Source organism: Ictalurus furcatus, chromosome 5 (assembly GCF_023375685.1).
Source record: "Ictalurus furcatus strain D&B chromosome 5, Billie_1.0, whole genome shotgun sequence".
NCBI lineage: Eukaryota > Metazoa > Chordata > Actinopteri > Siluriformes > Ictaluridae > Ictalurus > Ictalurus furcatus.
In genome coordinates this window covers 19,244,720-19,257,879 of record NC_071259.1, presented here as the reverse complement: position 1 = coordinate 19,257,879, position 13,160 = coordinate 19,244,720, and the positions used below count along the sequence as shown (strand labels likewise).

Genomic DNA, 13,160 nt, shown 5'->3' with positions numbered 1-13,160 from the left:
AGAAACTGAAGCTCTTTATGTCCCATGCCATATCACGTCATACTGAAACACCTCTTAGCTTTTATTTTGTTCTTCATGGTCTTTTTAACAGCAATCAGAGAACCTCGTTTGTTGCTGTAATGCACTGACAGTTTTATACTGCACCATAAACACACTGCATGAAGCATATTTAAGTTTATTTTTTTGCTAAACCACTACTAAATACATATTCACATAATCACAACAACTGTAAATTGAGGGGAGTTCAATAAATGTAATGAAATAAAGAAAAGATACATGGAATTGTCATAATCGTGTGTCATACAGGTTTTTCTGGGCGTTTGTGTTAAGTGAATGTCAGGATTACCCGTGTAGAGTTCTTATTAGGAGCTGATAACGGGCAGTCTGGGTCAGCAGGGTTGATGCAGGGACGATCCATGTAGCCACGACCCACCTCAGCCTTGGCCAGTATTTCTTCCCAACTGCCTACAACTTTGGTCATGGTCTGCATATCAGCAATCAGCTCCATTGGGTCAAAGTTCATCCACTGCAGAGGGGGTCTACCACTGTGGCAGGACAGAAGAATCAGCTTTAAACCAAACCTGGAGCTTCTGATGTCTGATTTGGCATGCAAACAGCCTGCAGGGCATCTGATTTAGGAGATGATCTAAGCCCTCTGTGGAGAGGATGGACTATGTAGCTCATATAACTGTCTTTGAAGCGGTAAAGCAGCACCATGGGCGGTATTTTGAAAAGATAACGGATGACTTCGGTTAAGCTAAATCCACTGACAGAATGTTCTAAGGATGGTTTCTAACTTTGGGGATGGTAGAGGCAACATTAAATGCATATTTGGATTCAGAATACCGCCATAATGACAGCCCTGCTCAAATGAATCAGTCCAATCATCTGAGCTTTATCCTCACCAATTACTTTATATAACTGGTCCAGCTCAAGGCCTATGACATCCCCACAACTAAGAGGTTTTTGAATCATCTTAAAAAACCTCTAATATTTCTGTTCCGCTCTCAGTCTGGCCTGCTCATTCTGGATTTCTTCAACAGGGCTTCTCTCTCTCTCTCTCTCTCTCTCTACTCAGTAAATCTGTCCACATGCTATCCTTACATGCCCTCCCTTGTTCCCTAAATCCTCACTCCCTCTCTCCTTTGTGCTGTCGTTCTCTTCCACTCCTACCAATCCGCTGTCCGCCTCTCTGGACCTCCCGTTGGTTCTGCACTGAACTAGCCATCCATCTTTGCTGCATCTCTCTCTTTCTCTCTTTTCACAGTAGACTCATCTGGCTAACCCTCTTGCCTTAGACCACATTGTATGTGCCTAACCAGGCTTGGGTCATTATTCAGACTCCTCCAACCAGAACACAGTCAAATTCTTATTTACCATCTACGATGGAGGGAGAAAAGAGAGGCTGAGATAGGGACTGGAAAAAAAAAGAAAAGAAAAAAAAAAGTGTTCTACTTTTGCTGGACTGGAGGGACGTCTGCTGAGTATAACTATTGCACAAAGCTATTAAAAGCAAAAGGGTAACAATTGTGTGGGGTCCCAGCTTGCCTAGTCCAAGAGCAGTTACAATGAAGGCCTTTAGAGAGGAGCAGCAGAGTCCTCTCATGCACAAACACAACAAAGCAGTCCTGCCAAATCACTGTTTACTATCCTACTGCCGTTGCCCCTCGCTCGTAAGCCCATTTCTCATGCCAATCATTAAGGTTCTCGCATTTTATAACGTGAACTGTCTCAAAAGATCCAACTGACAAAGTTTAACACATAACATTATTAGTGACTGACACTTACGGGAGATAGGCAATGCCTGAGTGTAGCTTAGCACCTTCCCAGAAGCAGTCCAGAGGCGTGATGATCAAACAAGGATGCAGATTCTCAATGATCTAAAAGGATGGATGTCATTAAGCTCATTTATGTCACCCCCCACGTAACAGAATACATGCTATGGTCAGTTTGCAGTATCTTACCTGGTAGACAAAATTGTTTTCTGTGAGGAGTTCTCCTGATTTGTAGCATAAATGTTCTAATTTCCATTTCCTATAAAGTATAAGTGAGTTACCCATTGTTCATGATAAAACAACGCAGTTTCCATTTCAAATGAACATACAGTGTAAAAAATAACATAAAAGAGATGTGTGTGTGTGTGTGGCGGGGGGGAGGGGATCTATGTATTCTTAAGCCAATAGGAATGGTGCATTTTACCTGTTATACATGTAAACATGCACTCTGCTTGCTTTAATGGCTGAGTCCAGGTGCTGCTTGAGCGCCTCCACTGTCAGGATGTTAGCACCGTGCTGCTGTGGCGTCTGGATCATTAGCTGAGGGTTAAACATGGCCTCCTCACCGATCTTCTGCCGTGTGTATTTAAGCTCCTGATTTACCCTGCCACCCACTAGAAGGAAGGGAAGGAAAGAGAAAGGAGAAATGTATGAGATATTGCGACTGCCGACGCTCTTATGCAGTAACATCTGAAATGTCCCATGATTCAGCATGAACTGCATGACTGAAATCTGACAGTGTGTAGAGGTTATGCATAGCAATCCCATTCATCCATTTTCCATACCACTTATCCTACAGAGGGTCGGTGGGAGCCGGGAGCCTGGAGCCTATCCCAGGAAACTCTGGGGGGACACCCTGGACGGGGTGCCAACCCATCGAAGGGCACAATCGCACACACATTCACACTCTATGGGCAATTTGGAAATGCCAATCAGCCTACAACGTATGTCTTTGGATTAAGGGAGGGAACCGGGGTACCCGCAGAAGAGAGGTGGGATTTGAACCCCCAAAACCGGAGGTGCGAGGCTGGGGCAAACAAAGTGGCTTAGTGCCTAGCAAACATGCTAACCACTAAGCCACTGTGCCCTCATGCATAGCAGTGAGAAAGTGTAGTTTCACTGTGCCATCATTACCAACATAACCACTCACAACTTTCAACAATGAAATTATTCTAAATAACTCTGTTTAAAGAGCATACATACATAATTATCAACTCACATAATCTGATTGAATAAATGTACTTTTAAAACTCTCACACACATGCATACCCAGAGCTTAGACACATATGATTGATGAGTGCAATCAGTGGCACATAAAGTAAGTACTGCATATGTGCACGTCTATTTCTGTGTGTGCGTGTCCTTAAGAGCTCGGGCTAAGAAGTCCTCAAGTGGCATCCCTAAGCCTGAAACTGCTACAAAAGTCGTCTTTCAAAGAGACCTGCCGACCGGTGGCCAAGTCCACCTCTCAAAGCTGACGATTCTTCCTGTTCCATTTACCTGCCCACAGAGAAAATCAGACTTCTCCATTTTCAGGATCAAGACTACTTCAAGTGGCTGTCCCACTTACACAAACCATCACACAATGCAGCTCACTCATGCAGGTAATTGGGTAAATTCACTACAACCAAATACACACGCTTCATATTTTAAGTACACCTTCGTGTTGATATAGGAAGTGCTGTTACATATCGGAAAGTAGGAAACATGGATACATTTGATATTACGAAAGTAAAATAACTGTAATTGCGGTGTGAAAAGACTGGACAAGTCAATCTGTCCTCACAATGGTTTGAACGAAGAGTTTGTGACTTTTTATTCTAGTCACATCATGTACAATCCCTTCAGCTGTCTTTTGGACTCTATGTTCATGATTTCTTTTTTCTTTTTTTTGGCTTTTCAGATAGCATAACAACACACAAGCTCACTTTTTTATATATACAGTGCTTTGCAAAAGTATTCAGTATACAGTGCCTTGCAAAATGTTTCCTATTTTGTTGCATTATAACCTGTAATTTAAATGGATTTTTATTTGGATTTCATGCAATGGACATGCACAAAATAGTCCAAACTGGTGAAGTGAAATGAAAAAAATTACTTGTTTAAAAAAATTCTAAACAATTATAAACCAAAAAGTGGTGTGTGCATATGTATTCACCCCCTTTGCTATAAAGCCCCTAAATAAGATCTGGTGCAACCAATTACCTTCAGAATTCACATAGGCCTAATTAGTTCAATAAAGTCCACCTGTGTGCAATCTAAGTGGCACATGATCTCAGTATATATACACCTGTTCTGAAAGGCCCCAGAGTCTGCAACACCACTGAGCAAGTGGCACCATGAAGACCAAGGAGCTCTCCAAACAAGTCAGGGACAAGGTTATGGAGAAGTACAGACCAGGGTTGTTAAAAAATATAATCTGAACATCCCACGGAGCGCAATTATATCCATTATTAAAAAATGGAAAGAATATGGCACCACAACAAATCTGTCAAGGGAGGGCCACCCACCAAAACTCATGCACCAGGCAATGAGGGCATTAATCAGAGAGGCAACAAAGAGACCAAAGATAACCCTGAAGGAGCTGCAAGCTCCACAGCAGAGATTGGAGTATCTGTCCATAGGACCACTTTAAGCAGTGCAGTCCACAGAGCTGGGCTTTATGGAAGAGTGGCCAGAAAAAAATTATCACATGGTGGTGGCAGCATCATGCTGTGGGGATGTTTTTCATCAGCAGGGACTGGGAAACTGGTCAGAATTGAAGGAATGATGGATGGTGCTAAATACAGGGAAATTCTTGAGGGAAACCTGTTTCAGTCTTCCAGAGGTTTGTGACTGGGATGGAGGTTCACCTTCCAGCAGGACAATGACCCTAAGCATACTGCTAAAGCAACACTCAAGTGGTTTAAGGGGAAACATTTAAATGTCTTGGAACGGCCTAGTCAAAGTCCAGACCTCAATCCAATTGAGAATTTGTGGTATGACTTAAAGATTGCTGTACACCAGAGGAACCCATCCAACTTGAAGGAGCCGGAGCAGTTTTGCCTTGAAGAATGGGCAAAAATCCCAGTGGCTAGATGTGCCAAGCTTATAGAGACGTACCCCAAGAGACTTGCGGTAGTAATTGTTGCAAAAGGTGGCTCCACAAAGTATTGATTTTGGGGTGGGGGAGGGTGGCGGGTTTGCATCTTCAAAGTGGTAGGCACGTTGTATGAATCAAATGATTTATACCCCTATGATTTATAAAATCTTAATTCCAGGTTGTAAGGCAACAAAATAGGAAAAATGCCAAGAGGGGTGAATACTTTCGCAAGGCACTGTACTAGAATACACTTTAAAAAAAATCTTATTTTGGAAAGTAAGCATTTTGCATGTTGAGATTTTCACGAAGAGGAAACATAAAAACAAACACTTTCTAAACGACTGACTGATCTAACAGTGGTGATCAGTTTGTACGGTAGGCCTACGCTGTGTGTTTTGCAGCCATTGTAAGTGAATTAAAGATAAGAAAACCATGCTTTTCTCTGAGGCTAGACCACCAAGTCAGTTTGGAAAGACTAGCAGGGAAAGGAAAAATGTCTACCCACATTAGGACAACACTGTGGAGTCTTTCTTCCTCAGCCCAAAACGCACTCACATCTTGATCTTGTTTTAGGGCATGTTTATAATATCCATGATTAATCGCAGCCTTGACCAAAGCCAAGCTTAGCTTCAACATGGTTATGGAAGCCAGGTTGATTACGGCCTAATATGGCTTAGCATGTTCTTTATTTAGTCCTCTGGAACACCAGCAGCTTTTGGGGTGAAGAAATTTTTCTAGAAGTCATCAGAAAGCCATGAGTGTACAGCAGAGATCTCCTTGATGTGAGGAGAATGTGAGCTGAGTAGCCTGCTGACAATCGGATGCTCACCAGATGCCGGTCAAGATTTACCAAAGAAAGACAATAATGCACATAGCCTGCTGTACAGGGATGAAACCCAATATGTTTTATGTAATATTTAAAAAGATTTACAAGTATTGGATTATGTGAATGTCATATATATATATATATGACATATGATATATATATATTACAGCTTCACCTGAACATAATTTATATATTAACATTTATATATTATGAGGGTGGGCACAGTGGCTTAGTAGTTAGCACGTTTGCTTCGCACTGTTGGGGGTTCGAGTCCCACCTCCTCGAATTTGCATGTTCTCCCTGTGCATCGGGGTTTCCTCCAGATACTCCAGTTTCCTCCCTCAGGTCAAAGGCACGTGTTGTAGGCTGACTGGCATTTCCAAACTGTCCGTGGTGTATGAATGGCTCTGCGATGTGTTGGCACCCCCTCCAGGGTGTCCCCTGCCTTGTGCCCAGAGTTCCCTGGGATAGGCTCCAGGCGGTATGGAAAATGGATGGATGGATATTATGAGGGCCTTGATATCAGTATTGCAAAGGGAAATAGTATGATCATGTTTAACTAGCACATTGTATATCTGCCATAAGATATATAGCAAAGCCCATACTGTAAAGAACATATGAGGGAAAACAGGGTATATGTTCTTTACAGTAATATGTGCAGAGAATGCACATATTACAATTATGAGCAATTCCTTTTAATGACTATATTATAACTGGATATTTCCCACTTTGGGCAGCCCTAGTTGACTGTGTGACATTTTCCCCCCAAATAGTGAGCGAGAGAAATGTGAGTGAACTGGGTGTGTATGTCAGAGTGTTTGAGCCTAAACTGGGCTCATTCATTTTGTTGCATAACATTAACCCCTGACCCTCCCTTTTCACTGCTGGACGAGGGTGGATTGGAAGGGGCCCGTCATCGCCCCCCGGTTTCCAAGCTTTGCCCTACGATTCTCACCATTCAGCCGTGAGCTGGCTTTTTATTGGTCTGCCTTAGAGGCTAGCATGGGGCTCCTCACTTCAAGAAGGCACCTCTCCGACACACACACACACACAGCCCACACCACAGCTCGACTGTTCTCCACCTGATCCTGCCAAGTACACCATCGCAGCTCTGGCCAATCCTGTTGCTGGTGCTGCTCACTGGGGGCTGGTGAGGCAGGGAGGGGTGCTGCGTTTGGTGACACATGAAGGCACTTTTTATGAGTGTGTTCGGGCGGGATTAGCTGGATTAGAACCCGACTCGGGAGACCCCCCTGCGGTCGTGCGGAAGTCATCGAACGGTTTTTGAGATCCAGAGCCATGCTCCACACTTCTGCTGGCAATGCTATGTTATCTGCTTCTGGGTTTCCTTTACATTTACTTGTTTCTTTAATTACACATGGAACAAGTTCAGGGAGACTAAGACAGTATGGTCCGGATCTAAACATCCGGCACCATCGCATAGTTTATGCTGCACCTGCTGAACCAGAACTGACTAAGATGATGCAAGTTTAATAAAAACTTTGATAATGCTGGGCACAACATTAAGTAAAGCATGCCACACTGCGGAGCTCATGTGAAAGCTCATGCAGAAAATTCTGCATGTATTTCTTGTGTCCATATGGGTTTCCTTTGGGTTCATTGTTTCCTCCCACCTCTCATAAACAGGCAGGTAGATTGGCTACTTTAAATTCCCCGTGAGTGTGAATGAGTGTGTGCATGTGATCGAGAGATTCTGGGTGCATTTCCCCCTCACATCCAGTGCTCCCAGGAGAGGCTCTGGATCTACCATGACCCTGACCACAATGAAGCGATTAATAAATATGAATTAAAAAATTGTTACTTCAATAAGGAAGTCAAATTCCTGAAAAAAACCCCACATTTACTTCTGTCAGAGGTTCTGATAGTAAGAAGCACCTACTTATGTTGTGCTGAGCAATTTGTCTTGATTCAATCTCAACTGACAGCAAGCTAACTTTGCATACTAAATCGTGCACCCGCTGGCCACACACCACCAACACTCCACGGCCCTTTTAAAGCTTCCTGGAGATAAGAGAAAAGAGGGATGTGATGTCATTGAAGGTGGGAGTGAAAGAGAAGGAGAGAGTGAGAGGTGACAGAGAGAGAGAGAGAGAGAGAGAGAGAGAGAGAGAGAGAGTTCCTGACCTGCAGCTGAGGCACAATGCCCCCAAGCAGTCTGCCGACCCCTGACACAAATTTTACACCGCAGCTGCCATTTACTCCATGCTGCATTACCATATGTATAGCCTGCTCTTCCCTAATTATGCTAATCACATGTCCAGAGCTGCGCCGTGAAAAAATGGGTGTATTTAGCAGTCCGCTGCGTACAAATGCAGCTTACTGCAATCCAGAGATGTACATTCAGAGTGCCTTGAAAGGCCAGATTTTTCCACGTTGCTGGCTTCATTCAGGTCGCTTACCCTGAAGAAAAAAAAAAGCTATTCAAAACAACTAGATCGCAATGCAACAAAAAAGTAGGGAGAGAATGTGTGTGTGTGTGTGTGTGTGTGTGCTCAGAGTACTGAGGATTCTGAGTGTGCACCGACCCAAACACTGAGTGAGTTCCAGCAAAATAAGATATCATCCACAGGCATCCACATGTCTTGGAACTAAGCAATATTCTCTAGCATACGCAGCTATCTGTCACTTTACATAATACTGTACTACTATACATTATAAGGACACAAACAATATAGATTCTTTTTTTTTGGTCCTTCTGCAAGTAGTCAAGACGTCAACATTTGTGCATATACTCATGTAACTTCAGATCTCCTAAAGCTACACAGTGCATTTACTGTTGAACTGGTTAAAAGTAAACACGAGTCGATTTTAAAAAATACTAAATTTCCAGTTCTTGACAATGTGTAAAATAAAAACAAAACTCTCCTCAAATCCATGTCTTACGGCTTCCTTCGGATTTAAATCAATAATCTTTTGAAAAGGCTTGCACAATGTCAACATCGCTCACATTCATAACTCTTAAGGTGCTTTAAGGTCTCTTTACTCTTTTCCCACTTTGAAATTTTAAGCCTGTTAAGACTGAAGAAAAATTGATCCTCTGGCCCAAACACAAATATCTCTATAACTGCTTCCACTATCTTCTTTCTCTCTCCTTCTCTCACTCTCTGAGAGGATGAGAGGGGGAGGGCCGGACCACCCGGCATCCGTGGCAAGACACAGTGTTTACATTGCTGTGCTTCACTCTGTAATACATCTGGCATCCCAGGGCTGGACTCCCAAGAGAGGAGGGGAGGAGGGATGTGAGGCGAGGAGAGTAAGGGGGGGGGGGGGGGGGGGGTTAGTGTAGGGAAACGTTTCAGAAGGAAAGCAAGCAGAAGCCGGGGGGGCACATGGGTAAGTGAGAGGGAGAGTGAAAGAATGAGAGAGCGAGAGACAGAGAGAGAGAGAGAGAGAGAGAGAGAGAGAGCGAGAGAGAAACATTCTGGTGTCTCTGGTTTTTGAATAACATCAGGTGAAGGTATGCACAACATAAACACAGGACTTGGAGGCCTGTCAGGATGCCAGTTGTGAATGGGAAGTGCTCCATTTGTCCCTGTCTTCCACACACATCTGTCTTTTTCAGACTCTTTCAGATGGTTTACAGCAAAACTGACAAGAATGGCCATTTGAAGGGAAATTATACACACGTCGTAATCCTGTATTGCCTGTGGAAACAACATTGCTCACTACAACAGTCTTTGCTCGTGTGTCTTAACAGTGTGAGCAACAAAACTACATATCATCTACACTGTAAGGCAACATACACTGTATTTACACAGTACTCATTTATATTAGACAGCCAGTCTCATAATTACAAACTCTCTACAAGTGACACACTTGTTTATTTCACTCTCCTCACCACAGAACAGAGAGGTTGTGTCATCCACAGCAGAAGACAAGACACACTTTTACACAGACTATATGTCCTTGAGTATAACCATGACAAAGAGCCAATCATAACCATATGTTTAATGGTTTGTATGCACTTTCCTCCACCCGTTAAATGCTTGTCCTACTACATGAAAGGATTTAGCTATATTTCAATCCATTTGCTTCTTTCTCTGAGAATCATACAAGCTTAAAAGTTAAGCCTGAAACAACGGAAGCATTAGAAATCTGCCATAAGTCATATTGATCACAATAACTGATAAAATCATACTGCCCCCTACTGGGTGCATCTAATTCATTGCTTGTGGCTCTTTATTTTAAACTGACTTCAATGATGAAATGAATATCGCATAATGGTGTTTGCCCCTTACCACTCTCCCCACCTCCAGTGTGGGCTGGAAGCCCTCACTCCACACCAGGCTCATTCAGCCTGGTATCAGATGAGCTTTTAAATAGTGGAGGCTCCTCTTGATGACCTCAGGCCCTATGGGACGCAGCCTTGAGGCCTCCAATTCCATGACCCCCCCCCCCTTTTTTTTGGAGAACAGCACAGTCCAACTCTCAATATTTTAATGATTTCTCTGCAGGATTGGTTCATTTCTACCAAGTGGGATGGCCTACAGAACAGCAACTGTCCATGAGAAATGGCGTTAAACGGTTCTAGTATTTTCTTCAAAGAAAAAAAAAGTAGAGTTTGTATTTTTGCACTGTACGGCTGAAATACAATATAATCCCTATCTCATAATGAGGTTTATAAGTGATTTCACTGTTCTGAACAGAACACTCACTGAAGAGACTGAAGAGAAAAAAACCTATATAAGCAATTACAGTGAGAAGAAAAGGAAAACTGTAAGCTGGCGATGTGGATTTTAGAAAGACACACTCTGGGCAACACTCACGAACTGTGCCTGTGGCGTGGAAAAGGCGCCATATTTTAAAAGCAGCTTTCTGAGACGTCTTTCCTACGTTTGTATAAATTTAACTGTGACATACATTACTGTAGCTCTACAGTTAGCTAACGTGACTTACATCTCCCTTTTATTTGTCAATGGCATACCTTTCAGTTACAGATACACACTCAAACGTGAGAAACTGAAACTAAATTAAGACACAAACAGGCTCCTCTCAAACGTTCTGAGACAGTGAAGGCACATGCGGTTCCTTTCAGAGTTGGTTAAGTCCATAAACACACGACCTACATCAGTCTTAATTGTACAATTTGTACAGAAACCAAACAAATTATATTCCTTGGACCTGCACGGTTCTAAATGGCGAGTGATGAAAGCTGAGATGAGATCATGCCGATTCCCATTCGAGCTGAACTTAAGCAGAAGGTACAAGACAACGCGCAATAGTGGGGTCGTTCAGAGGTCGCTAGGAAAAGGCTGTTCCAAACGAAACATAAACATGCATCTTAATGGACACCGGGCCGACATCTTTCAGCTCAAAAACCCCGGGACAGGCAGAACTAATCTATCCCTCCGCTACAGAGCTTAATCCAAACAAACAGATTTCAATGTTCCTGCATCTGGCAGCTGTCATCTCTCCAAATCTGGATCTCTAAGGAGGGGATTTGTGATCGGCTGTCACCTAATAGGCCTGTCACAGAGCAACTGGACTTGCTTAAGTAATATGTTCGTGTTGCGTTCCTGTTGAGATTGGTGAAAATTATTGTTAAAGTAATTTAAGCAATACTTCTGCTTTACTTTCATGAATTTAAGCATTAGTTTGGAACGTTCAAGAAAACCTTTGCATACTTCCCACCCACACACACACACATTTGTTTTTGTGACACTTCAAAACATAGCGTTATGCATATGTAACATATACACACCCAAACACTATGTAGCTATCTATATGAAATAAGAATTTTCTACTCTATTTTTTAAAATCATGTCAACTCTTTGTGTTGTTTTGGGTGTGTGTTTCCTATATTTTGCAGGTTATAATGCTAGGTGTTAGCAATTTACCTGAGCCTCGCTACAAGCATTTCTAAATACATATGGCTGGACATAACGTACAAAAGCAACTGAACTTTCTTAAGAAATGCGTTCGTTTTGCATTCCTGTTCAGATTGGTGAAAATTATTGTTATAGTAATTTAAACAATGTTTCTGTTTTACTTTCATGAATTTAAGCATTAGTTTGCAACGTTCAAGAAAACCCTTGCATACTACACACACGTTTGTTTTTGTGACACTTCAGGACATGGCCTTACACATATGTAACACACATATACACACAAACATTATGCAGCTATCTAAATGTAATAAGATTTTTCTACTCTATTAAAAAAAAAATCATATCCACTCATTGTGTTGTTTTGGGTGTGTGTTTCCTATATTTTGCAGGTTATAATGCTAAGTGTTAGCAATTTACCTGAGCCTCGCTATTTCTAAATACATATGTCTGGACATAATGTACACACAAAAAAAGCCTGACTTGGCTAAAAAGCACTTTAAGTTGTCACAACTATGTTGCTGGTCCTGACAAGGTAGTTTTTATTGTTTTCCTACACACGAGAGACAACAACAACAACAACTCTACAAGGGCTCTCAATTACAATTTCTCACTGACAAGCAACATCTCAAATTTGATGGTGGTATCTGGGAAAACAGTTAGAAACCTGGTGCTGATATTCTGATACAGAATTAGTTTGAAAAGAAGAGACTGTCCATCATTAACCTAATTATACGGAAGAAAACTCGACTCGGTTTAACAGAATGGCGCTATCAAAACTCCTCCATTTTGCTGGAATGTAGATCAAAGTCTCAACTCGCCCCTCCCCACTGCAGGAAAAAAAACCCCACCACCCGCACTTAACGGCCCCAAACAGCGATTTGATTTCCCACAAAATCGCAGAAATTGCCTCAAATCATCTCAAATCTGTTAGTTAAGCGAAGTGAGGCTTCCCTGTTTGTCCCGCGTTCAGCCTCCTCTCTCTCTCTCTCTCTCTCTCTCTCTCTCTCTTCATCCTTTAACCCTGAGACAAATCTTTTTGGAAAGTTGAAAGCCGTCCAAAACAGGACCACACACAGCCACTCGGATCACATTCAGCTGCTGGAGGCAGGCACGCACACACACACACACCCACACACACTCACAAAATGGCGGCTTTGTCAAACATTTCTTTGCTTAAAAACACAAATTAATCAGTCCTAGTAAGAATATCGCAGTGGCGCGAGACGCAGTAAGTAAAGCAGCGTTAGCAACGAAAAGAACTAAAACACATTTGGACGGTTTTTTACTGGACTTCTTCCGACTTTATCACACAATAAACAATTCCTCCAGCATCCCACCTACGCTATCATATCTGTAGGCATATGTTAAAGAAAACAATTATATACAGGTACAAGAGAAGGGAACTTTGATCTTACCTTCCACCCAGAGGTTCTCCACGTTGGTCTCCAGATTAGCTGCCCTCAAACCAACAGCGAAAGCTCCGAATATTAAAAGACCCACGACTAAAAACTTTCCACAGTTCTTTTGTATGTAACAGCCGAGTCTGAACAAAAGCTTTTGAAACTTTGCTCTCAGCCACAGCGGTGCTTTTCTTCCAGTCGCTTTACCCTACAACGGGGGAGAAAACA

General features: G+C 42.5%; 1 protein-coding gene across 2 annotated transcripts in view; it reads right to left on the bottom strand.

The window, feature by feature from the left end:
- Window positions 1-13,160, bottom strand: part of ptch1 (patched 1) — a 57,311-nt gene that overhangs the window by 42,796 nt on the left and 1,355 nt on the right. For both annotated transcript variants that reach the window (XM_053625043.1, XM_053625044.1), the window contains exons 2-6: window positions 12,948-13,140; window positions 2,200-2,389; window positions 1,965-2,034; window positions 1,789-1,880; window positions 347-545 (exon numbers count right to left, since the gene is read on the bottom strand). In XM_053625043.1, coding sequence (XP_053481018.1) covers window positions 347-545; window positions 1,789-1,880; window positions 1,965-2,034; window positions 2,200-2,389; window positions 12,948-13,140 — 744 coding nt within the window. The remainder of the gene's footprint in view (window positions 1-346; window positions 546-1,788; window positions 1,881-1,964; window positions 2,035-2,199; window positions 2,390-12,947; window positions 13,141-13,160) is intronic.